Genomic DNA, 26121 nt, shown 5'->3' on the forward strand with positions numbered 1-26121 from the left:
TGGCTTTCCCTGTGAGGTGTCCACTCCTGGGCACCCCCAAGGTGGAGGCCAGGCATCCATAGCGTTGTGGGGGCCGTTGTGGAGATTAAGCAAGCTATTGCCCAGAGTTGCAGAGTGGGACTCCATGATTGGAATAGGCACCGAGGCTAGAATTATCAGGTCCGTGGAATTTTTTAGCCCTAGACTCGCCGAGGCGGGTAATTGAACCCTGGTCCCGGGCTAGACCTCTGCATCAGGGTCTGCCGCTCTAACCATTGAGCCACACTTCAAGTAACTTGAAATGAGATACTTTATTTTTTACAACATAAAACTCAAGTCTTGTTATCTGCTTGAAGATTTGTACCAACATTGTGAAAGTGAGATTTAGCAAAATAACCACAAAAAATATGGGCTACAAGACGTTCGTTTTACAAAGCCTCACCCCTTCTTCTTGAACATTATATCATGCATTGTTCTGTTTTGTTGAGGTTATAGTGCATTAACAGCATAAAAAGATACCATTACCTGACTGGAGTTGCCTGTACAGGTTTCCGGGATATCACAGTCATTTACAACGTCTCGACATTTGGCCCCTTTAAAATTAAGCTAAAGAAGAAATTGTAAGTAGACAACTGAGACACAAACAAACACAAAGCTATTCACGTTGTTACAAAGCATACGTGAATTGATGGAAATAAGAATGAATATAAACCTGCCCTATTGGGTCCAAGCGTACGATGGGCTCGGTACTTAGACAGCCTAGAGGACGATGAGTGGACGGATGCCATAATATCCCCAAGAGAAGTGGTCATAAGGGTGGTATTCTGCCTAGTCCAACTTAAAAAGTACATCTCTCCCACTATGCACAACACTCTATGTTCAAAATGGGTAGAGCGAGTGTTGTAGCTGTGGCTGTGGACAAATTGACATCTTTTATCATGCCATATGGGATTGCCCGCTGATAAAGCGGTTTTGGAAATTGGTTGTGGATTGCATGGGTTCTCTCTGCAGTCATACTGTTACCACCTCTGCTAAATGGTGCTTACTGAATATCTGGGGTGTCTGGGATCTCAATCGCATGGAGCAAACATCGATAACACTGGGATTACCCATTGCCAAAAGGAATTTTGGAAGACTCAGGGGGCCAGAACAAGTGCCGCAATTGACAGACTGGCATAGGGACATGGACTGGTGTATGTTGACTAAGAAAGTGGTATATGTGGGCCATGGTAGCCTGGAATGAATATAGAGGTATTATCTTTGATTCTCTTGCCCCAGATGATCTAGAGGGGCCTCATCCGGACATTTGATATCATAATCCAATATCGGTCGTGTGAAGGGAAGTGAAGGGGAGGTATGCTTGTAATATTGTATGCAGAGATGTTATTTCATCTACTGATCATGACGGTGCATGCACATGTTTATACTGTGTTTATTATCAACATGTCTATAAAAAGGTTTGGAAAAAAATATGAATATAAATCAGAAAATAAAACATATTTAATAAGCCCTATCAATCGTTCCAAAATAAAATATACATCTTTATTTATTACATTAAGCATTTAGAACTGGTAATTTAGCCTATATAAACACATTCATGTTTATCTCAGCAGCTGTACAACATTTTCATGAATTTTGTCTCTGCAATTCTCTCTTCAACATTAATCACTTTCACTAACGCAAATAGCATTTGCTCATGACAACAGATTCGTACATGTACACAGTAATCTTGCATAGGTAAAACATGTAGATGATAGCAAAATATGGAACTTATAGAATCTATCTTGCAGTCTGATTTTTAGGATACCTTTACAAGATCGGTGGCCTCATTGAACGGTAAAGGGATAGACAAAACATGCATACACTGCTTTCAGTGCCCAAGGGGGCTGTGACCTGACCTGACCTCATCAGAGCCGGTCGCTCCACCCGCTGCGTGGCTCCTCCTGAGTGCGCCTGGTCCCCCCTGCTGCCACCGTCTGTTCGCCGCTGCCCCTGCGGTTGAGTTTCCTTTTTCCCTTGTTTTTTTGTACCAGTACTTGCTTTGCTTTTCACTGTTGTGCCCCTGATTATTGTATTCGTGCCTTTCTGCCGCCTTTTTCCCGCTGTTCCACTCCACTCCCTGCTGCTGCTCCCCCGCGGCCCACCCCCTTTTTCTTCTGTACCCTCTCCCCTCTCCCATTCCCCACCCCGCTCCCGCCTCCCAGCTGCTCCTCCCTCCCACTGGACACTTAGGGCTATGGCCGCGCGACGAGGGGCTGTGACCTGACCTGACCTCATCAGAGCCGGTCGCTCCACCCACTGCGTGGCTCCTCCTGAGTGTGCCCGGTCCCCCCTGCTGCCACCGCCTGTTCGCCGCTGCCCCTGCGGTTGAGTTTCCTTTTTCCCTGGTTTTCCCTTGTTTTTTTGTACCAGTACTTGCTTTGCTTTTCACTGTTGTGCCCCTGATTATTGTATTCGTGCCTTTCTGCCGCCTTTTTCCCGCTGTTCCACCCCGCTCCCTGCTGCTGCTCCCCCGCGGCCCGCCCCCTTTTTCTTCTGTACCCTCTCCCATTCGCCACCCCGCTCCCGCCTCCCAGCCGCTCCTCCCTCCCACTTCGCCATAAGGCAAGCACGTCTGCGCCCGTCCGTGCCTGGACCGCACCCAGCGCCAGGACCCCTGGCCCCCGACGATGCCAGCCCACACAACGGACTTACGACGCTGCCACCCTCAACGCACTCAAACCCGACCGGAACCCCGCCTGCTACAGAGCCACCCCGAACACACCCACGGACCCTTCACCTGCCAAGCCTGCAAGTTCACCTGCCTCTGGACCGGCACCGCACCCGCAAGGTCAGGCACCAGCAATAACCACCTCAAGTGCATCCTGCTCAACACCCGCTCCGTCCACAGACACGCCGTCGAACTCTGGAACCTCCTCGACACAACATCACCAGACGTCGCCTTCCTCACGGAAACCTGGATGAATGCCTCCTTAGCCCCCTTCATCGCCATAGCCATCCCGGACGGATACAAGATCACCCGGAGGGACCGCGTCAACCAGACTGGAGGAGGCATCGCCATCGTCCACAGAAGCACCATCTGCATCACAACCAACTCCGACGACACCTTCACCGCCGCCGAGCACCTCCACTTCCAGATATACACCGACCCCAAGACCACCCTCAGAGGCACCCTCATCTACAGACCCCCGGGACCACGCACACAATTCAGCGAAGCCATCGCAGACTTCATCAGCCCGCTCGCCCTCCCCTCCTCCGACTACATCCTCCTAGGAGACCTCAACTTCCACCTGGAGAACGACAAGGACAGCAACACCACCTCCCTACCAGACAACCTCGCCAACTTCGGACTCAAGCAACTGGTACAACACCCCCACCCACTACGCTGGCCACACGCTCGACACCATCTTCTCCTCCAGCAAGCACATCTCCTTCAGCCACTCCACCGGACTTCATTGGACTGATCACAGCTGCGTACACTTCAGCTTCAGGAGAACGACGACCCATCACCACCCGCAACAAGCTCCCCGCAGGAGCTGGAGCAAGATCACCGCCGACCAGCTCACCACCTCCCTCAGCCAGAACCCTCCCGCCAGCACAACGGACCCCAACGAAGCAGCCCGCATCTTCATTCAGTGGCTCACCAACTGCGCCGACGACCTCGCACCACTGAAGAACCCTCCCAGCAGACCCGGCAGCAAGAAAGCCTCATGGTTCACCGACGAACTCAAAACATCCAAGAAAAACTACTGCACCCTTGAAAAAGCCTGGCGCCACCACCAGACCACAGAAAACATGACTGCCCTCAAGAACGCCACCCGCACACACCACCAGCTGATCCGCACCACTAAAAGGACAACATTCAAAGAACGACTGGACAACAACACCCACAACAGCAAGGAACTCTTCAGCATCGTCAAAAAGCTCTCCAACCCCAGCGCCGGAAACAACAACATCACTCCCTCGCAAGACCTCTGCGACTCACTCGCCTCCTTCTTCCACCGCAAGATCGCCGACATAAACAACAGCTTCGGCGCACCAATCACGCACCCCACCACCGAACCAACGCCCCCCACCACCACCCTCTGCGCCTGGACCCCGGTCAGCACCGAAGATATCACCTGCACGATGAACACCATCAACTCCGGATCCCCAACCGACCCCTGCCCCACCACGTCTTCAACAAGGCCGACTCCATCATCGCACCCCAACTCCGGGACATCATCAACATCTCCTTCAACACCGCCACCTTCCCGGAGAGCTGGAAGCATGCCGAGCTCAGCGCCCTCCTGAAGAAACCAACAGCGAACCCCACCGACCTAAAGAACTTCCGCCCCATCCCGCTCCTCCCTTTTCCCGCCAAAGTCATCGAGAAGACTGTCAACAAACAGCTCGCCGCCTTCCTCGAGATGAACGGATCCCTCGACCCCTCACAGTCTGGTTTCCGAGCAAACCACAGCACCGAGACCGCCCTCATCGCAGCCACCGACGACATCAGATCCCTGATCGACAACGGGGAAACAGCTGCCCTCATCCTCCTGGACCTCTCTGCAGCGTTCGACACTGTCTGCCACCGCACCCTAATACAGCGCCTCAGCAACATCGGAATCCAAGAGAAGGCACTGGAGTGGATCATCTCATTCCTCGCCGGAAGAACCCAGAGAGTCCGCCTCCCCCCGTTCAGATCCAAGGCCACCGAAGTCATCTGCGGCGTACCACAAGGATCCTCACTCAGCCCCACCCTCTTCAACGTCTACATGAGCCCCCTCGCAGCCATCGTACGCCAACACAACCCTAACATCATCTCCTATGCCGACGACACCCAGCTGATCCTCTCCCTCACCAACGACCCCGCCACCGCCAGAGCCAGCCTACACGAAGGAATGAAACTGAACTCAGAGAAGACAGAAGTCCTCATCCTGGGATCATCCCCCTCCACCTGGGATGACTCCTGGTGGCCCCCTGCCCTGGGCACCACCCCCAAACCAACGGACCACGCACGAAACCTGGGCTTCATCCTGGACTCCTCCCTCACGATGACCAGACAAGTCAACGCCGTCTCATCATCCTGCTTCAACACCTTGCGCATGCTCCGTAAGACCTTCCGATGGATCCCCACCGAAACCAGGAAGACGGTCACCCAGGCACTGGTCACCAGCCGACTGGACTACGGGAACACCCTCTACGCGGGAACCACTGCCAAACTACAGAAAAGACTCCAGCGCATACAGAACGCCTCTGCACGACTCATCCTGGACATCCCCCGCCACAACCACATCTCCATCCACCTGAGAGACCTGCACTGGCTCCCCGTCAGCAAGAGGATCACGTTCAGACTCCTCACCCACGCACACAAGGCTCTCCACGACCTGGGCCCCAAGTACCTCAACAACTGCCTCACTTTCTACACACCCACCCGCCAGCTACGATCGACCAGCCTCACCCTCGCCACAGTACCACGCATTCGCAGAGCCACCGCCGGAGGAAGATCCTTCTCCTACCTGGCCGCCAAGACATGGAACTCCCTCCCCATCCACCTACGGCTGACCCACGACCATCGCTCCTTCAGGTAGCAACTCAAGACCTGGCTTTTCGAGCAGTAACGGACCCCTCCCTCCCAGCGCCTTGAGACCCTTCCGGGTGAGTAGCGCGCTATATAAATTGCTTGATTGATTGATTGAACATCCTGGAGCGAGGGCGAGTATTTTTGTGTATGCAACCCCCGTATCCAGTATTATTCATGACATGGAGCTTTTAATAAGTGCAAGCCATGTCATAGTACGAGTAAGAATATTTCTGCAATTTACAATTCATTAACATGTTACATATGTTATACCTGTTTAGTGCATCCCGACATGCCTCAAACTCATCCATCACACCAAGACTCCTTTAACAGGATGATATAAAAATAAAATCTGCTGACTCTGCACTGTCGCAAAAAATTCCTGGTGTTTGATCACAGAGAAAAATCCAGTTCTGCTGTTGAAACAGAAAAGAGCTAATGCAACATCCTATGTAGGGAAACCTCCTAGGGGCAATGTAACTAATTCCGAAGGTATAGAGTCCTCTTGGGAGGAAGCTGCAGCTTATGTGGGTTTTGCAAAGATGAGACTTCTACCTTCTCCAAACAGTAGACAATATCAGGTAGCTATGCTGATGATGCACGAGTGACAATAGTCGGTAGAATATTCATGTTGATATCTGAGCAGTGCTATGGGTCCTCTGGTGTCAGTCAAAGCCTGGGTTTACTTTTTGGGGCAGCCTAAGTTTAGAAGAGGTGTAATAAGATGATTTGGTATCACTGAGATTGATTACTTATTAAACTAAATCAAAATGTTCTTTGTTCCAGGCCATGTTTCTTACCACTTCCTCCTGTGATGTATATTAGACTTGTTCTGACCTTGACTAGTTGGACAAACATTAGAGGGGTTTGTAGTAAAAATACTCTTTTGGGACGAAACATCCTCATTGAATAAGAACTGTAAACAGGCTCTCTGGTGAAGATTGGCAGAAAGTGCAAGGTACTAAGAGTCAATGTCAACAGTGCATGCACTTGCATGTAATTGTACAACATTGAGCTTTTCTGCTCCTGTGACATATTACTCACCAAATCAAAAATCTTTTACTCACCTGGCACTTTTTACAGCAAAGTCCATTACTGCATATGGAGCCTTGAGTTAGGGTGCATTTCTTGCAACATTCCCCTCCTTCCTTGGCACACTCCTAGGTCAAGAGACAAGATTTGTACAAAATTATAAAAGGCAATAGGCCAAACTAAGAAGAACTGCATTTCCTCATAATAGTCCAATTTTCTTTTTTACACACACTATGAACATTTCATTAAACCTTTCTATTATGGAATGCTCACCAAAATTGATTGTTCTCCCCTCCACATAAAACCAAAGCTATCATTCCTAGACCCTCAAAACAAGCCATATGCTAATCCCATTTGAGGACTGGAAGTCAGATGTAAATTGTGTACATTGTGGGGTGTTTTCCCAGCATGATTTTGGTCAGGAAAAATCAGGCGCACATCAGCACACGAGTACAAATGTTTTACTTGCGCTCCCCGCAAGTAGGGAAGACATATGCAATTAGCATGTTATCCCTCTTCCAAATTTGTAAACCCAGAAGTGTACCCCAATCGTTCTTTAGTTTATTACTACACCATGAGGTATCACGAATTGCAGGTACTCAGTTACTACAGCAAATTCAAAACCAACCTGGAATGACCCCCATAGTGGATAAACAATCTGTGCTTAGTTAGCACTTATTTTAATAACTCTAAGCTCTACAAGTAATGGTGAACTGCAGCATATTCACCTCACAAGACATCAGTGTCTTTTGTGGAGACCACCTGGCCCCACCAAATCAGGTAAGGCTCAGTGCCCATCACTGACCTTCAATTTTCCCAGTTGTATAGCAGATATGAAAGCGATTAAAAGCAATAGCTTTAGTCACATGATTAAAAGACTCTGTCATAATGATGCTTAAATAATGAGAAGCTGGCCTGATGGGAAGACATCGTGTTTCTTAGGTCTAGAGACCTAAAACTTTGTAGCAGTTAGACAGCAGGGGCACATAAAGGGCACAACATCCCACGTACTCAAAAAGTAGAATGACCTGAACCAAACCAAAATCTTCATGTCGATACCTCAAATAACTAGATGAGGTCACATGAATGAGGATGAATGAATGAGAATGTAAACCGTTATGAATTAATTTAGCTAGGTAAGCTTAATCTTGCAAATAAACTGGTAGTATAGTCAAATAATTTGTCACACGTACTGAGTCCCATTGTCACATAGGTCTTCAGTGTGAGACATATACATGGCCCGTTATTCTATCCTTCTCTTGCATATCTGATCCTGTTTTCTCTAGGGTGGCTTTCAGAAAATCTCAGCTTACGCTGGCAAAGGCCTTCTCTGCATCAAGTGCAATCAGGAGAGTTGGGACCATATTGTAAAGGGCCTTTTCCACAGGTGCTCTATCTTCCCTGTCCCTGCCATTCCCTCCTGGAACCCACTTAAAAAGGTTTAATCAAGCGAGGTAACAGTTTACCTAGCATAATCATCTGTATTGTAATGAATATTTATGCACCATTGATCACTGAAGAAGACCTGTAAGATTTGCAGTTTTTAATGTCTTTACCAAGATTAGGGTCATCTTCAACTCACACATTTTTGGAGGGCACTCAGTTTAAAAAAAAAGTAAATAGAGGCCCAATATGTTGCCCTGTAAAAATGTTATAAAATTAACAAGTAGGGCCAGAACCTTTATTCTGGTGCCTGTCCCAGCAATAAATAATGGCTCTAGCTCTCTGAGCCCTCAGTCTACATATGAAGAGCTAGTCCACTTTGTTGAAAGTCTCAGCAAACCTCTATTTCAATATGAGCAAGGTCATTTCAGCTGTATTAGTTCAAAGGACACTGGGCTGGCCTTATATAGCTGCAATTTTCCTTTGCCTTGCATTAGTGTGTTCCCACTTAGTCTCCTTCTCTCCTTCTTTGTGAGCCACGCAGAGAGCCAATCCTCCAGTAACCACTTCTCTTTCACTTCAGTTGCTAGAGCAATTGCGAGCACCCTCAGAACTGCCTTAAAGGTGCCTCAGTTCATTGCCTGAGCAAGTAGGGCCTGATTTCTTGACTCTTGTCCATATTGGTCCTCTCTGTCCACTTCAACAATGTCAAGATATATAAACATCACTGCAAAATATTAATTTCCCTACCGTGCTTCTCTTCCTAGAAAATTCTCCTGTAGTGTGTTATGTGCATAGAAATTGATCATAGTGAGCTTCTCATCCTGAAGCTCTAGTGCTTCAGTGATATATGTACCCACTACGTCTCTTTTTAGTATAACATTCCAACCCCTGCAGTTTTAAGTCCAGCAAAGGCCCAGAACTGCACAGGGTCGACCTTTTTGGGTTTTTTAAATATGAAAATTGATCCGATCATAGAGGGTGGGTCTCCTGCAAGAAAATAAAAATGCCGTCTTGGATTTAGATTTCTCTTAGCTTTTTAGGAGAATTCAATATCTTCACATTAACAAATAATAATTTAAATTATTCTGCATTTCTCTTTATCGCCACAAATCTATAAAATGCCTTACATTGGCATGACATAATGATATGTCCCCATAAAAGCCTACCAAAATCCCCAAAAGAAGAAACTCCCCCAACCTAATACTGAACTTAGATACCACAGGTCCCAATCTTACTTTCAAAGCACCAATTGTGTCCTGAGTCATCATGTAATAAGCAGCATCTACCCCTCTGTTAAGCTAGTGTGGACTCCCACAAAATAGCTTTAAATGTAACAATCGCTGCCTTCATATTTGAGCCATTCTCCTCCATGCACATAGCCTATCATCTCATGATGCTTCTATTGCATCTGGCATTTTTACAACTTGGCCTACATGTGGCATCTTCCTGCACTTGTATCCCCCCACCACCATTCCTTTCCTCTGAAGGGCCCAAGACCTCCCACCCTAACCATATTTTCTTCCCCTTAGGAGCACAATCTTCCCTCCTCCAGATGTAGCATATTTTAAATACGTTTCTCTGCAGCATAACAGCCTCACTGACTTTGTAATTGAGGATTTGTCCCTTTGGTTCTTCTGTGGCCTAGAATGCCATCTAACTCCTTCAGCACTGTTCCAGAATCTCAGTTCAGCATTTCCTCCTAATTGTACTTGTCAGCAAAGTGCAGCAATTCCTTTCCATCTTCAGTGGAGGTAATCATTACCTTCCTGTTCTTCCATCAGAACTTCATGCTATCAGACAAGACTCAGGGTACCGAATTTTTTGCTTATTCACCTGCTGGACTCCAGGGGACTTATTTATGAGACCATGCGTCACTTTTACACCGCCGGTGCGTCACTTTTGTGACGCACCAGTGGTGTAAAAAATTTGACTAGTTGCACCATATGTACAAAGTGACGTATCTAAGTACGTGCGTCACTTTGTAAACCCCTGCACCACATTATACCTGCGCCAGCTATAATGTATGAAGGGAGGGGTGTTAAGGGGCAAGAAAGGGTCATAGAAGTGACGCAGCGGAATCTATAGGATTTTACTGCGCCACTTCTAGGCTGCAAATGCGTCAATATCTGACGCCTGCCTCACAGCAGGAGTAAGACTGACGCAGGCGCTTTCACATGGGGCTTGCCCCATGTGAAAGGATACATTGCTGGAGTTGCGTCACTTTTGTGACACACTCCAGCAATGCATCACTTATGCGCCATACAGATATGTCAGAAATACTGACGTATCTGTAGCTTCTTGCGACATGATACGTCACATTATAAATATGACGCATCAATCATGTCGCAAGGAGGGCGCACTGAGAAGTGACGCATCGCTGCTTTCACGCAGCGATGCGTCACTTCTCATAAATGAGGCCCCAGGTTTATATTCTTGTCAGCACAGACTGATAAAGGAGTATTTACAGAGGATTGATTTCACTAAGTGAACTGTCACCATGAACTTTTCTTTAAGAGCAAAGCTGGAAATTTTGACCAGGATTTCTATTTGTCAGATCTCACTTTACAACTGTTTTCTGTCCTATCCATGTTGTTTACGCCAGTGAGATATGGGGTGCACCAACAGTTTCTTTACACATTAGACAAGTCCTCCTTAGTAAAAATGCCCTATGATTTTCCAACTATAACCCTTATTGTACAAAGTTCAAGTTCAAGTTCACGAATTTATATAGCGCACTACTCACCCAAAGGGTCTCGAGGCGCTTGGGGAGGGGGTTCATTATTTGTCGAATAACCAGGTTTTAAGTTCTTTTCTGAAGGAGATGTGGTTCTGTGTAAGGCGGAGGTGAGTGGGGAGTGAGTTCCAGGTCTTGGCCGCCAAGTAGGAGAAGGATCTACCTCCCATGGTGGATCTTTGGATACGTGGAACTGCGGCGAGGCCTTGATTGGAGGATCTCAGTTGGCGGGTGGGTGTGTAGAAGGATAGTCGAGTGTTGAGACATTCGGGACCTAGTTTGTAGAGGGCCTTGTGTGCGTGGGTGAGGAGACGGAATGTTATTCTCTTGTTGGCGGGAAGCCAGTGGAGGTCTTTCAGGTGGCCGGTAATGTGATCTTGGCGAGGGATGTCCAAAATGAGTCTTGCTGATGGGTTTTGGATGCGTTGGAGTTTTTTCTGTAATTTGGCTGTAATTCCGGAGTAGAGGGTGTTTCCGTAGTCCAGTCGACTCGTAACCAGTGCGTGGGTGACAGTCTTTCTTGTCTCGGTGGGAATCCAGTGGAATTTTTTTTTGAGCTTACGAAGCACGTTGAAGCAGGAGGAAGAGACGGCGTTGACTTGATTGGTCATCGAGAGTGAAGAGTCTAGAATGAAGCCAAGGTTTTGTGCGTGGTCCGTGGGTATGGGTGCTGTGCCCAGGTCCGAAGGCCACCATGAGTCGTCCCAGGCAGAGGGTGTTGATCCTAGGATGAGCACTTCCGTTTTGTCCGAGTTGAGTTTAAGGCGGCTGTCTTTCATCCATACTGCTACTTCTTTCATGCCTTCGTGGAGATTGGTTTTGGCGGTGTTGGGGTCTTTGGTGAGGGAGAGGATCAGCTGGGTGTCGTCTGCGTAGGAGATGATGTTGAGGTTGTGTTGACGCGCGATGGAAGCGAGTGGACTCATGTAGACGTTGAAGAGGGTGGGACTGAGTGATGATCCTTGTGGTACACCGCAGATGACTTCGGTGGCCTCTGATTTGAACGGGGGAAGTCGGACTCTCTGAGTTCTCCCAGCTAGGAACGAGATGATCCAGTCCAAGGCTTTTCCTTTTATGCCGATGTTGCTGAGGCGTTGTATGAGTGTGCTGTGACAGACAGTGTCGAAGGCGGCGGAGAGGTCGAGTAGAATGAGGGCCACTGTTTCTCCGTTGTCCAGTAGAGTTCGGATGTCATCTGTTGCTGCGATGAGTGCGGTTTCGGTGCTGTGTTTGGCTCGAAAGCCGGATTGTGAGGGGTCGAGGGAGTTGTTGGATTCGAGGAAGGCAGCGAGTTGGCTATTGACTGCTTTCTCAATGACTTTGGCCGGGAATGGGAGGAGGGATATGGGGCAGTAGTTTTTTGGTTCAGAGGGGTCTGCTGTGGGTTTCTTCAGGAGGGCGCTGACTTCGGCATGTTTCCAGCTTTCTGGGAAGGTGGCAGAGATGAAGGAGCAGTTGATGACATCGCAGAGATGGGGTGCGATGATGGAGTCTGCTTTGTTGAAGATGTGGTGGGGGCAGGGGTCGGTTGGCAAGCCAGAGTGGATGGAGTTCATTAGGCGGATGGTGTCTTCGGTGGTGATTGGGTTCCAGGCGCTGAGGTTGTTAGAGGGTGGTTTAGGTTCTGAGGGGGGTGGAGAGGATTGTTTGTTGGAACTGTTTTCGAAGCTGTTATGTATGTCGGCAATTTTGTTGTAGAAGAAGGAGGATAACGAGCCGCAGAGGTCTTGGGAGGGAGTGATGTCGTTTGAGGCTGGGGTGGGGTTGGTGAATTCTTTGACGATGTTGAATAGTTCCTTGCTGTTATGGGCGTTGTTGTCGAGTCGATTCTTGAGCGCTGATTTCTTGGTGGCTCGGATCAGCTGGTGGTGTTTGCGGGTGGCTGCCTTGAGACAAACTGCTTGAGACCTTTGACAAGCAAAGAGGAAATAACTTATTGATTCCCTTTGAGTCTCTTATTTCTTAGTCCTCTCAGAATATACTTCATGTGTGTTAAAAGAGCACCAAAGGTTTCAGTCCTCCATATCTATCTATACTCAGCTCCCACGGAATGTATTTCACAACGAATCTTTAGGCATTTGAGCAGGAGGTATTCCAACAAGGAATCGTGTAGAGAATATCACGAGCCACACATATAGTGCCTTTAATATTGTAATGTCAGAAAAAAGGGCCAGAATATTGCATCTAAGGTTATTGTTTCTTCAATATTATTTATAATATTGTTGTTAATCAAAATTGCTGTGTTTTTTCATTGTAAATGATGCATTGTTTCAGTGTATTGTGTGCATTTATATTTTACTGCATTGTATTTGGTTGAAAAACATTTGGATTTGTCTTTAATAATTTTTATTTCTGAGATGTTGGGTCTATAGGGGAATAAGTTGTGGGCAATTGAAAATGTATTTTTTTTAATATGTTTAAAATTGTTGTGTTAATTTTTCCTTTTCTTTTTACAATATTTCAGAATGAACTATTTTTTATGATGATATACCTTTACTGTTTTTTGCATTTTAATTATGTACCATTAAAATGTATATGTAATGTTTTTTAATTTATTTTGAAAAAATTAAAACATATTTTCATTTTGTTATTTTTCAAAATTGACAAAAAAGTGTTCCTTTATAATTAAAAATTAATTTCTTCCTATGTTTAAATTGAAATATTGAATTTAATTAACACAAATATATTTATTGATTCTAAATAACGCATTTTTATTGTCTTTTTTTACATTGTGACCTTTCAATGTATGTAGTTTAATTGTATACCTTAAAATATTAAATTTTTTTAGATTTGATATTTCTTTAATGCATTACAGATATTAAAGTTGAAAGTTACAGTGATTTAAAAAAAATTGGCAAAAATCAGAATTCATTTTTTATGTTGCATGGTTTACATTTTGGGATAACTAAAATGGAAATCTGTAATGGATTCTTTGTTGTGTAAAGTCTATTAAAAATTAGTGGTAGTTGTCAATTTTTAAATCTAACATTCCAGTAGTAAATTTGACCACCCAAAAGTCTAACAGTTTCTCAAATGTATCTAAGTTCGGCATGGGAATAGTACATTTGTTTTGCCAAAAGTCCAACACTTTTCCCCAATGTGGTTAGTTGGAATACAAATAGTAAATATAAAGTCTCCAATTTCCAACACTTTCCCTAATGTGCTTATGTTTGGAGTGCGAATAGTAAATCTTAACTCTCCAAAGTCCAACACTTTCCTCAATGTGAGTAAATGTGAACCCCCAAAGTATAACTATTTCCCCAATGTTGGTACGTTTTGATTTGGAATTGTAAATTTGACCTCCCCTCCCCAGTGTCCTACACATTTCCCAATGTAGTTAATCTTGTAGTTGGAGTAGTAAATGTAACCCCTTTGCCCTGAAGTACAATGATTTCCCCAATGTGTTTACATTTGGGGTTGGAATAGTAAATAAGCTCCCCCCAACTGTCCTATACTTTTCCCAATGTGGTTACGTTTGGAGTTGGAATAGCAAATGTGAAGCCCAAAGTTCAACACGTTCCCTAATGTAGTCAAGTTTGAAGTGGAAATAGCAAATTTGACCCATCCCCAAAATCCAACATCTTCCCCATTTTGGTTAATTGTGGAGTGGCAATAGTAAATCTGACCCCCGCCTGCTCCCCCACTAAATCTAACACTTTTCCAAATATGGTTATGCTTGGAGTGGAAATAGTGCATATAACTGTCAAGTGAGCCCTACAGTAGAATGTTGGATTAGAATGTGCAGGGGACGAGGATTATAGGAGTGCCTATTTGATGAAGGAGAGCTGTAGATGAGCTTGGCACCACTCTGCTTCACTTACATCTCATATTAAAGCTTTAAATAACTTACAAGAATAATCAGTATCATCATTTAACTTAACATTGGTGATGAGCAAGAGTTGTCAGTGGAATGGAGACCGGATCGACTGAGCCGGGCTGTTGGAGACGGGCTATTGGTGACTGGCTGGAGGCTTGATGCAACTTGATATTAAGGCAGGCTGTGATTGCTTATTTAGATGGTGGATACGGCCAGACTGAAACATTTGCAGCCAGTGGGGGAACTTGTCAGGTCTGGAGGAGTGTGCCATTTGTTACTGTTGGCATCCGCACGCAAGAGTGAAGTGGGAGATTCCAGCACATTGAGGGCGAGCTATTCTTATTTCCTCATGCATCTGTGAAGTGTCGGGTCATGTACATTGTTCCAAGGCAGTCATCATGCTGTGACATACTCATCCATCATTCATCGGTCATGTTTTGAGAGGAAATCTCTGACACAAGAGAAAGTGCTGGATGAGTGGTGAGTCACACACGATACTATATTTCAAATGGTACTTTGCCGGGTCTTCAGTGCCGCACCCACCCCAATTAATTATAATAAATAAGAAACTATTCAGCTGAACAAAGTTTGTATCACATATTTGTACAGTCAACGTATTTAATCACTTCGCGAACATTGTCCACTAAGTGCCAGTGACCTGCACACTCATATCAATACTGTTGTAATTTGTGTGTAATAACAACCATACTAGATTGCTCTAAGCTTATTTGATGTAAGGGAGTTAAAATATGTATGTGTATTTAAGATAATGGCTTGTATTCAACCTGCATCATTTTTTTAGCTGAGCCTGGAGATCCCCTGTTATAGTGGAAGTTCTGGCTTGATATTATCATAAGCTTATGTGGTGGTTTTAGAAGATGGAGAATGCTCACCTGAAAGGCAGTAATCCTTATTAAAACACAGATTAGGAGCGATTAGTGTAAGAAAGTTTAAAAACTCCGACCTTTTGAAAATACAGGCAAAATAGATGTGTGTCAAATTGCAATTCAGCAATTACATGAAAGATATGTAAGTTAAATTAATTGTGTTGTAAAGATTCAAATTTTAGTCTAGGTTCAAAAACAGGATGAAACAATTCATCAATGTGAAGTGGTTTTGAGAGGATTGACAGTCACATGTAATTTTGAACATGCCTTACGACCAAGTTTTGAGACACCAGGTTTTAATAAAAGTTAAGTCAGACAAAATATAGAAGAAATCGTGGTAGAGTGGTGAGATGTCTTTGAAAGCCATTTTGGATGTTGCGAGAAGCAATGAAGTGTCAGAAAAATGCATTTAAATAGTAAGGAAGGAGAATGAAAGATCTAGTGTGATTAATGCAGTGATAACAAATGTGAGGGCAGGGAATGACAAATGGAGAAAAATTGACGTGAAATAAACTAGTGCTAAGAATAGAGACATATTGTGTTATGGAAGTGGATTAAATAACTAATTAGCCGATGCCAAATAGTGTCCTGCCTAAGGGAAATACGTAGCACTTGCAAGAAAAAGGGCTTTTCAGTAGAGTGAATAAAATGATGAGAAGGAGAGTTAATTTCATGTCTGAAACAATGATAAAGATACTTTGAGTATGCATGGAGTTGTATTGAGTTTGCAGCATGAAACAAATGATATGAAACAATTGACAGTGAAAAGACCTATTTGTGAATTACTAATTGATAGTATTCAAGTGAATGCATTGGTATATTCTTGTGCATGGGATATTATTTTGGGCAAGGGCATGTGTTAGGGTCAGGAAGGGATTAATGAATGCAGATGTAAGGGGAAATAGGTCTCTCCCAAACTACCCCCACTGTACATGGCCTAAAATAAGGATGTTTATTGGCTCCTCTACTATTCTCCCTATATTTATCGGACCTTCCCCATGCTTTGTTTCAAAGTGAGGGCATTGCCCCATTACTGGGGGGAAAACCGATTGCTTGTTTACTTTATGCTGATGACATATTAATACTGGATTTGACGCAGAGGGGATTAAATAGTCATCTGCAGGTGCTACACGAATATGCAGAGGCCCACTATTTAAAGATAAATGTATCTTAAAGTAAAATAATGTGCATGCACAGAAGAAAAAAGTTGAAGTATGGTAGTTTTCTGTAGGTGGACAAAAACTGGAACTAGTAAAATCATATGTTTTCTTGGGAAAAACGGTGTGTGGCAACCTAAGTGGTAAAGCCCATATAGAAAATAATATTTATGAAGCAATTACACAGGGAAAAAGTTTGGGTTCCCTCTATAGATCAACTGGAAGAAGACATTTTGCACTTTTATTAGAGGTATTACGTGCTAAAATTCCTGCTTTCCTGTTGTATGGTATTAAACTACTTGACTTAGGAAAATGGGGCTTTTTAAATACGACAGAAGGCAACATTTTACGGAGCCTAGCCTCAGTCAACTCTGCTTGTCCAGTGGCAGCACTAAGGTTGGAATTTGGTCTGAGAAGTAGCTGGGTTCAGGGTCTTGCTGTGATAGTGCGATGGGTTACAAGCCTTGTAAAGGGTGATCCTGGTATACACTAAGATCTTTTATCCGGAAAGAATTATTAGGAAGTCTGAATGAGCAGTCATTAATTGTTAAAAATTTCGGAGCTGCGGTTGACTTGCTACAACTGGATGAATACGTACTTTTCACGCTATCGCCATATCAATTAAAGGCCAATGTGAAACAGGCCACCTGGAAATTAAGTTTCACCATGGATAGGGAAGCCCGTATTTTAAAGAGAGGCGCCCACCCAACTATTGACTCCTGTGTGATAAACAAAGTACAGGCTTATATCACTTGGAAGTGGTTATTATTGAGGCCGGGTATTCTCCCTCTAAACAACATATTATCTAAATGGTATGGTTCTTCTCCAGTCTATAATGTGTGCAATATTTCTATCCAGGATGTCAATCATGTGCTATTTATCTGCCCCGCCCTTTTATTGTATCGGCGTAAATGGAGGAGGGCAATCTGTTTACAATTATCTATTCTTTCTGCCTCTGCACTAACAGATTCTATTTATGAACCGCCAAATTAAATGTTTTGTCATAGGATTTTTTACTTTTTTAAGTGTTTTTTAAATATGTATTAAAACATTTATATGGAGGTTATGATCATTAAATTTGGTTTTATCTGATGTTTTATAACACTCAGGGTATTTGTATATCATATTTTAATGTTTTGTAATTGTACATTTCAATTTTATGTGGATCTCTTTGGAGTTCCAAGATCATAAATAAATAAAACTTGAACTTGAGATGTAAGTTCAGGTAGTTATACAGGTCATAAAATACCAATGGTAGGTTTTGTGTGTGTGTGGATTTTTTGAGTTTGCGTTTATTTAGAACAGTGAACAGCATTTAATAATGGTATAAGAAGTAATTGAAACACAACAAAAGTTAAATAAAATATGAAATACACCATAGAGTATACAATAGAACTACTCAAATATATAAGGAAATGAATAAAACATACATCTTATGCTGTAAAAAACTGTTGAAATGCACAAAATAACATTAAGGGGATTATTAAGCGGGAGGAGAACAAGGAGAGCGAGGGATGGGATTAAACTAACATGTTTGGATTTGGAAATTAACACTAAGAAATGTCATGGCAAATTGTATGTAGCCGATAAGACAATTCTGGAGTGTCCCACATCAGTAAATTAGGAATCAGATTGGATCCCATTGCCGATCTCCCTGTTAATGCCATAAAAGGAATGAATGAAACAAGTTCCGAGTATGAGACACTGAAGATGAACTTCTTAAAGTATTCAGTGAATCTTTTGGTAGTCTGAAACATTTAAAAAATAAAATTGTATTTCAAGAGAAGGTTATTCAAGTGAGACAAAAATTAAGCAATGTTCCAGTGAAGTATAGACATACATTAAAATTAATGCTTGAAGATCTATGTGGCAAAGATATCACTGAACCAATTGACAGTCCATATTGGACTTCTGTGGAAATTTGACTTCAGGCAAATGGGGATTTACGTCATTTTGGTAGATACATTTTCTTTACCTAATTTACAAGAATGAATGTCATCAGTAAATGATGCCACGGTGTTTTCTACAATTAATCTTACAAGTCCACTTGATCAAGTGGAACTGGGGGAGAAATCAAGACATTTTACAGCACCAGAAGGGGTATTTCAATATAGGAGAATGCCTTTCTGCCTAGCCAGTGTCTCAGCAGTACATCAAAGAGAAATGTCAACGATTTTGTAAGACATAAAAGAGACACGCGTTTTCCAAGACGATATATTGATATTTGGGAGGAACAAAACCAACCATGAAAAAAAACGAAACCAAGTTTTGTCTGTCATAACAAACAAAGGATTAACAGTGAAAAGAAAAAAAGTGTGCTTTTGGTAAGCCTCAGGTTGAATATTTAGCCCATGTGATATCAAGTGATAGCATTTATCTAAAAGGTGGTCACAATGAAGCAATAACAAACGCCCGTGCACTTTTAAACAACAATTACTGTCCTTCCTAGGATTAATGGGATTTTACTCAAATTTGTGGGAAACTATACGACCAAAGTGGAACACTTGAGAATGTTAAACGTTCTTGGTGTCTTGATTAAGAAAGAAATTTCACAGGCACCTTGGGCCAGATGTACGACCATGCAAATAGCGCCTCACAAATTGCGAGTTCTTAGAGACTCGCAATTTGCGAGGCGCTATTTCCAATGTACAACAGTGTATTTCACACTGTTAGCGATTCCCAATGGGGTTGCAAATAGAGAGGCTCATTAATATTAATGAGCCTCTTGCAATTTGCGCCCCATTGGGAATGGCAGGCCCTTCCGGGTATTGTGGCCTGCTGGGCTCAGCAGAGCACCAAGTCTGGGACTGCTTTTAAATAAAGCAGTTTTTTTTAAATGCAGCCCATTTTCCTTAAAGTAAAACGGGATGCATTTAAAAAAAAACATTTGAAATGTTAGCTTCCCCTGCATTTGCAATGGGGAACTGGTCCTCTGGGGACCCCTTTCTTTTTGCGAGTGCATTACCACCCTCTTCAAGAGGGTGGTACTTTTTGAGTGTTTGTGCCCGCAATTGCAGAAGCAAAACATTCTTACATAGGGTTGTGCTCGCTATTAGGGAGGGAATACCAGTTCCTAATAGCAAGTCACAAAACCGTATTTTGTGACTCGCAAAAAATTGTAACTCGCAAAATAGGGTTTGTACATTCCCAATGCTGTTTTTGCATACGAAAACGGGTTCGCAAACCCATTTGCGCATGCAAAAATGGTCGTACATCTGGCCCCCGGTTTGAAATCTTTTGAGATGGGTATAGACTACGTAATTTCAATGGATGTCAGTGAGTATTGTGTTTGTGCAGTATTGTCGCAGAGGGAGGTAAGATGTGAATGGATCGTTGCCTAGGCTTCACTCACACTTACAGAAGCTAAAAGAAGTTGCTCTGTTATTCAGAGGGAGTTGCTACCAGACCCATGCAATAATAGAATATGGTGGGGTTGAGTGGTTTACTAGGGTCATAAAAGAAGCCATACAATTAGCACTTAAATAAGAATTACATTGGAAGAAAGCATTGCAAAGCAAGTTAATATTGTACGGAATAACACAACACTCTGTGACCAGTAGACTGCCTTTAGAACTTTTAAGAGGGAGGAAACCTTCTACCAAGTTGTTTCCATGGTGGTTGATGATCAAAAACGTGAACATTAGTCTAGTCAATTGTTCGCAAAGGCATAACACAATAAGGTGACGGTAGCTAACGTGGAAGTGAGGCAATATGCAAGAATTAAGAAACCTGGGTTTATACAGAAGGGTTTGCCTTGTTGGTCAGAACCTTAGCAGATTGTTAAGGTTTTCAGTAATGCTGTTAAAATGGAAGATGGTAGAGTGTGGAATCTACAACGAGTCACTTTGTGTAGAAATCTGAAAAAATATAGATACTAGCAAAGGAAGAGTCAAGATGTGAGTGGGTACACAATGTGGGAAGTAGTGTGGTGTAAATAAAGGGTCTGAGATTGGTGTGGAGAATGTTGATGTACCAAATGTGTAGATGGATACAAGCTCTGATAAAATGCAAAGGGTGCAAGGTAAATCCTTCGGTTCAGTAGTGAGCAAGGGAAAAAGTTACCAAGTCATTTTGAAAACTTTGTTGTAGGATAGGTTATCATATATTGTCATTTTACATGGTGCCTCTTTAATTTTTTCTGACCCTGCAAAGTCCAACAGTTGCCAATGTAGTCAAGTCTGACCCCCTTCCCCACATCCAACTCTTTCCCTAATGTGATGACGTTTGGAGTTTTGAGTTGTAAATCTACTCCCCCCCATCCCCCATCTCTGCAAAGTCCAACACTCTCCCCAATGTGGTTAAATTTGTAAGCTTGGAGTGCAATGGTAAATCTGCACCCGACCAAAGTCCAGCACAATCCCCAATGTGGTTACGTTTGGAGTGGAAATAGTAAATCTGAACCCCCTCACGTCCAGAATATTCAACAATGTGGTTAGGTTTGGAGTGGAAATAGTAGATTTGAGCCCTAAAATGTCCAACACTGTCACCCATTGGGGTTACGTTTGGAGTTGGAATATTAAATATGAATCCCCTCCAAATTCCAACACTTTTCCCAATGTGGTTATGGGTGGAATGGATATAGTAAATGTGACCCACTCCAAAGTCCCAAACGTTCCTCAATGTAGATAAGATTTGACTTGGATTAGTAAATCTAAACCTCTCAAAGTACAACCATGTCTATAACTGTAATGTGGACAATTAAAGAAATTCAGAAGTAGCTATCTTGAATCTTATTTGTCATCTTCCCAGACACTCCTAATAATTTTTACTCTCTTTGGGTTTGAGAAACTTTCTAACCTCCTGTAAATAAGCATCCCCTCTACCTTTTGCTTCTAAAATGTAAAATTTGAATACACTAGAGAACCTTGGAATGCTGGGTGACAATTTTCCCTTCAATTCAATTCGATTCACCGGCATGTTTTGTTCTTTTACAATTCCTAAATCTCTTAGTTAGACTGATTCGCCTAACAATGCACTAGTCACCCACATAATACATTGCTATTTGGAGCTGTACTAAGAGTGGTACTGAAATCCAAGCAGCTCTCATTCATGGCTGGAATTGTATCTGGCCCCAGATTATTTTTTTCTTTATTTCTTGTTATCATTTCAAGTCAGAAATGTTAGGTACATAATGCTCCACAAATAAATATTCGTACAAAATAAAGTGGAAACGCTTATGAAACATTACATACTGTAGTATGATCGAGAACTTGGATATCCCCAATATAAACAAACATGATTTGGTCCTGAATTGACAATCAGCTAAAGAAAACATAATTTTTTCATCAAGACCAGGGCAATCCCTTTACGGGTCCCAGATTAATGTTTTAGACATCTGGGTGATTGGAGGTTTTATCTGGGGTTATAAGCGGGCGAGACGAGCAATCCGAGTTATGAAACTTCCACACAAGAAATGGGGGCGTCAACTCCCTGATTTTAAGTTAGATTTTTGGATGCTGAGTGATTAGGTTTACTTTAGCTAGCCACTGACTCTAAATCAGATTTCTATAAAATCACACTGTCACATAGCATATTAAATAGCATTTTAAAATGGCTGTGTCAAAGTCAAATCAGCTTTATTCGGTTAAAAATAGTATAACCATAAAAGCATACTAAAAAAGAGTAAGCCTCTTCACAATTCATCATAAGCATTGCAATAAAACATGAGTTAGAGATCAGTCTATAGATGGGTAAACACAATAAACACAGTATTATATTTCATCCATCAAGAGTCAAATACAAAAGGTAACTTGTACTTAAAGGGCCAGATGTGCAAAGGTTTTTTGCGGGCACAAATAGGTTTTAGACCCGTTTGCGTCCGCAAAAAACCTGTGGCCCATGTACTAATCCGATTTTGCGAGTTGCAAATCAATTTGTGACTCGCTAAATAGGATTAGAGACTCGCTATTAGGAAGAGGCTTTCCAAGGGCATCCCTTCCTAATAGCGACTTCAAAAGGTATGTATGAGTGAATGTTTTGCGACCGCAATTGCCGGTTGCAAAACACTTGCAGTTTACCACCCTTCTCAGAAGTGTGGTAAAGCACTCGCAAACGGGAAAGGGTCCCCATGGGAACCCTTCCCCTTTGTAAATGCATGCGCAAATATTTTTTAATGGCAGCCAGTGGTCCCAAGGACCACTGCCTGCCCTTAAAAAATGAAACTGAAAGTTTCATTTTTAGGTTTTAAATGCATCCCGTTTTTCTTTAAGGAAAACAGGCTGCATTTTTTTTTTTAAAACCTGCTTTATTTAAAAGCAGTTCCAGACATGGAGGTCTGCAGACCCCAGCAGGCCACCATCCCTGGGAGTGCCAGCCATTCCCAATGGGATCGCAAATTGCAACAGCCTCATTAATATGATTGAGGCATGCAACTTGCGACCCCACTGGGAATTGCAAACAGTGTCTGAGACACTGTTGTGCATCCCAATTAGCGAGTCGCAAATTGCAAGTTGCAAATACAACGCAATTTGTGAGTTGCTAATTGGCAGGTCGTACATCTGGCCCAAAGTGCTTAAGTGATGTATGTAAGATGTAAGGCATACAACATCCTTAAACATCGCAAATTAGTACATATCCTGTTTTCTTCATAAAGTATAGCCTCAAGCTGTGAATTAAGCTTTCTTCTTTTTATTGCCCTTTGGGTATAGACCACCACCGCATGGCAAACTTTCTAATTTTTTTAGATAGATTTTTTAGATTTTTAAGAGATAAAATCAAAAGCAACTTTATAAGAGTACAATTTTTTCCTTTAAAAATAATGGGCGTAAAATGATCTTCCTAATATCTAAAACAAATCACAAAATCAGATAAAATGTAAAGTTGTCTGGTTTGATTTTCCATCACAAGGGCACTTTGGAAGATTTCGATTCCACTTACCCATGGTTGGAAATGCTATAAAAAAGTGTATGGTCCCCATTCTCAACCTTGTAAGATAGGCTGTTTCATTACTACTTTCATTAGCTGATGTAGCACATCCTTTTACTTTTCTGGGGCTGAAATACACCTTTGTCTCGGCTCCACACCTTTTCAGACCCTAGGACAGACCCCCAAGGAAATTCTTGCCAGTGATTCCTTCTCCGTTCCGAATCATAGAGCCAGATGTACGACCCTTTTTTGCAGGCTTGTACAAACACTATTTTGCGAGTCACTGACTCACAAAATAGCGTTTGCGACTCTAGCTATTAGGAAGGATGCCCCTTCCTTATAGCGAGTCTCAATGTAAATGTAAATGTAATAGTACTTGTATAGCGCACGAATCCACCCATGAGGGTATCTCGGCGCTTGTACGCATACCGCTGTGGAACCCTTCCTGGCTTTTCCCTGTGAGGTGCGCACTCCTGGGCACCCCCAAGGTGAAGCCAGGCATCCTAGCGTTGTTGGGGACATTGTGGAGATTAAGCAAGCTATTGCCCAGAGTTGCAGAGTGGGACCCATGGTTAGAATAGGCACCGAGGTGAGAATCATGAGGTCCGAGGAAATTGAGTCCAACACCCGCCGAGGCGGGAATTGAACCCTGGTCCCAGGCTAGACCTCTGCATCAGGGTCTGTCGCTCTAACCATTGAGCCACACTTCTCCACACAATGCCATGTACTGTTGTTTTGCGACCGCATTTGTGGTTATGAAAAAAAAAACTTCTTTATTTAAAAAGCAGTCACAGACATGGTGGTCTGCTGACTCCAACAGGCCACTATCCCTGTGAGTGCTAGCCATTCCCAATGGTGTCGCCTCATGAATATTGATGAGGCATGCAATTTGTGACCCCATTGGGGAATCACAAAGTGTCTGAAACACTGTTGTACCTTCACTTTAGTGAGTTGCAAATCGGCGCAATTTGTGACTCGCTAAAGTGAATGGTCGTACATCTGGCCCATAGCCTTAAAACCTCCATGCTCCTTTTTACAATCTAAACCTAAAAAAAAGGTCTGCTGCTTTGCTTTATGAGTTTGCCAGTTTATTTTGCTTTTCTAACCATTTTCCATGCACGTCTCTCATTTGTTTTAACGCGTTTCTCGGGGCACCTAGGGCTGTTGATTCCTTGTATCAAAGAAAAAATAGCCTTTTTTGTCCTTAACATTTCACATGACTCATTATGACTTCTAACATGTTTTCTTTTAAGTATCTTGAATAAATGTTTAAAGTAATTGCTCTTCATATTTTCGCCCATGCCTCTTCACACCTTCGATCTTCCCTCTTGTGCTCTGGTCTTGTGATAATCATTCATATGCAGTGATGAGATGTTTTTACAAAACCATTCTAAAATGATGTGCCATCGTGAATAAACAGATGCATTAAGATGTGTTTTAGGGTTCTCGGAGTACAGTCATGTGGATTTCTATGATTTTGACAAAACAACAACTTATTTTTTTTTAAAAAGGTAGAATATTCGATATCTCCTCAGGTAAACACAAGCACTAAAGTCTGTAAAAGGAGTTACTGACTGCAATTAAAGTACTTACAGCGGAAGTGCCACAGTCGCACTCTTCTCCAACCTCGACAAAGCCGTTGCCACATTCTGGAGGATCTAACAGCTGAAAAGAAGAAAAAAATCAAGAGTTTGGGAGTTAACTGAACAATTTATTCCAAAGAGAAACGCTGAAATGACATTCCAAATATGTAAATACTTACTACATATGGCAGCACAAGTTAGCCATCATCACCGACACTAAATATATCAAAATGCACAAGTTCTAAATTGCCCCCGATTAAAATATATGGCACTACCGTCTCATCATTGCTTTCATGCGCCTAACATTTAGCAAAAGTAAAGCAGCTTGATTTTATAAACACATTCGGAAAGTTCACATATTTACCGCCCAAGGGAAGGTGGTCCCAGGCGTCGCTGCTTACAGGAACCACTTGCTCCAGTGGGGTCTTAAAGATCCATAGGAAGACATAGGCACTTTAATTTTTTTTGCTGGACAGGTGAAATGAGGATTGGGTATTGGCCCACAAATTAAAAAATGACGTGGGGATTGGTGCAGAAACAGTGATTCCCAATATTGAGGTACCTGTCTTAAAAAACAAAGCAACTGGGCTAATGATCATAGGCAATTTAATCTGGCATCACATGCAGTGACATCATAGGAAATACCATCACAGGAAGTGATGTCATGTCGTATAATATCTATACCTTAGGGATTGATCACGAGGCAGACCACGCAGGGGAGCTTGGCTTGGAGCTGATGAACATGGCCTCATGTCCCTGAGGCTCACAAGGACATGGCAAGCCCAAGCCACAAAAGACTAGATAAACGGCTACAGATATGTAAAAAAAGTTGCCATATGACGGACACTGGCACACAGTTCTATGGAATACCCTAGGGTATGGTAGGAGATGCGACACCTGGCACCGAAGTCGGAATTCGAATGATATAAATGGTTCACAGGCAGGACAACAGCAAAAATATTATAGTGGATCATTACTGTGCACACAATCCTCACCCACTTATAACTATTGGGACCGGAGCAGTGGCAGAGAGGCCCCTCTGGTGCAGGAGATGGTGAAGCTGCTCCATGACATAGAAAGAGGACACCACCTCTCAATATGTAGTGGCCACCTTGACAT

At 43.1% G+C, this 26121-nt stretch overlaps 1 protein-coding gene across 2 annotated transcripts in view; it reads right to left on the reverse strand.

The window, feature by feature from the left end:
- Window positions 1–26121, reverse strand: part of ADAM22 (ADAM metallopeptidase domain 22) — a 1243161-nt gene that overhangs the window by 274226 nt on the left and 942814 nt on the right. For both annotated transcript variants that reach the window (XM_078663588.1, XM_078663589.1), the window contains 3 exons: window positions 25013–25084; window positions 6610–6702; window positions 505–585 (listed from right to left, as the gene is read on the reverse strand). In XM_078663588.1, coding sequence (XP_078519714.1) covers window positions 505–585; window positions 6610–6702; window positions 25013–25084 — 246 coding nt within the window. The remainder of the gene's footprint in view (window positions 1–504; window positions 586–6609; window positions 6703–25012; window positions 25085–26121) is intronic.

This window comes from Lissotriton helveticus, chromosome 10 (assembly GCF_964261635.1).
Source record: "Lissotriton helveticus chromosome 10, aLisHel1.1, whole genome shotgun sequence".
NCBI classification, from domain to species: Eukaryota; Metazoa; Chordata; class Amphibia; order Caudata; family Salamandridae; genus Lissotriton; species Lissotriton helveticus.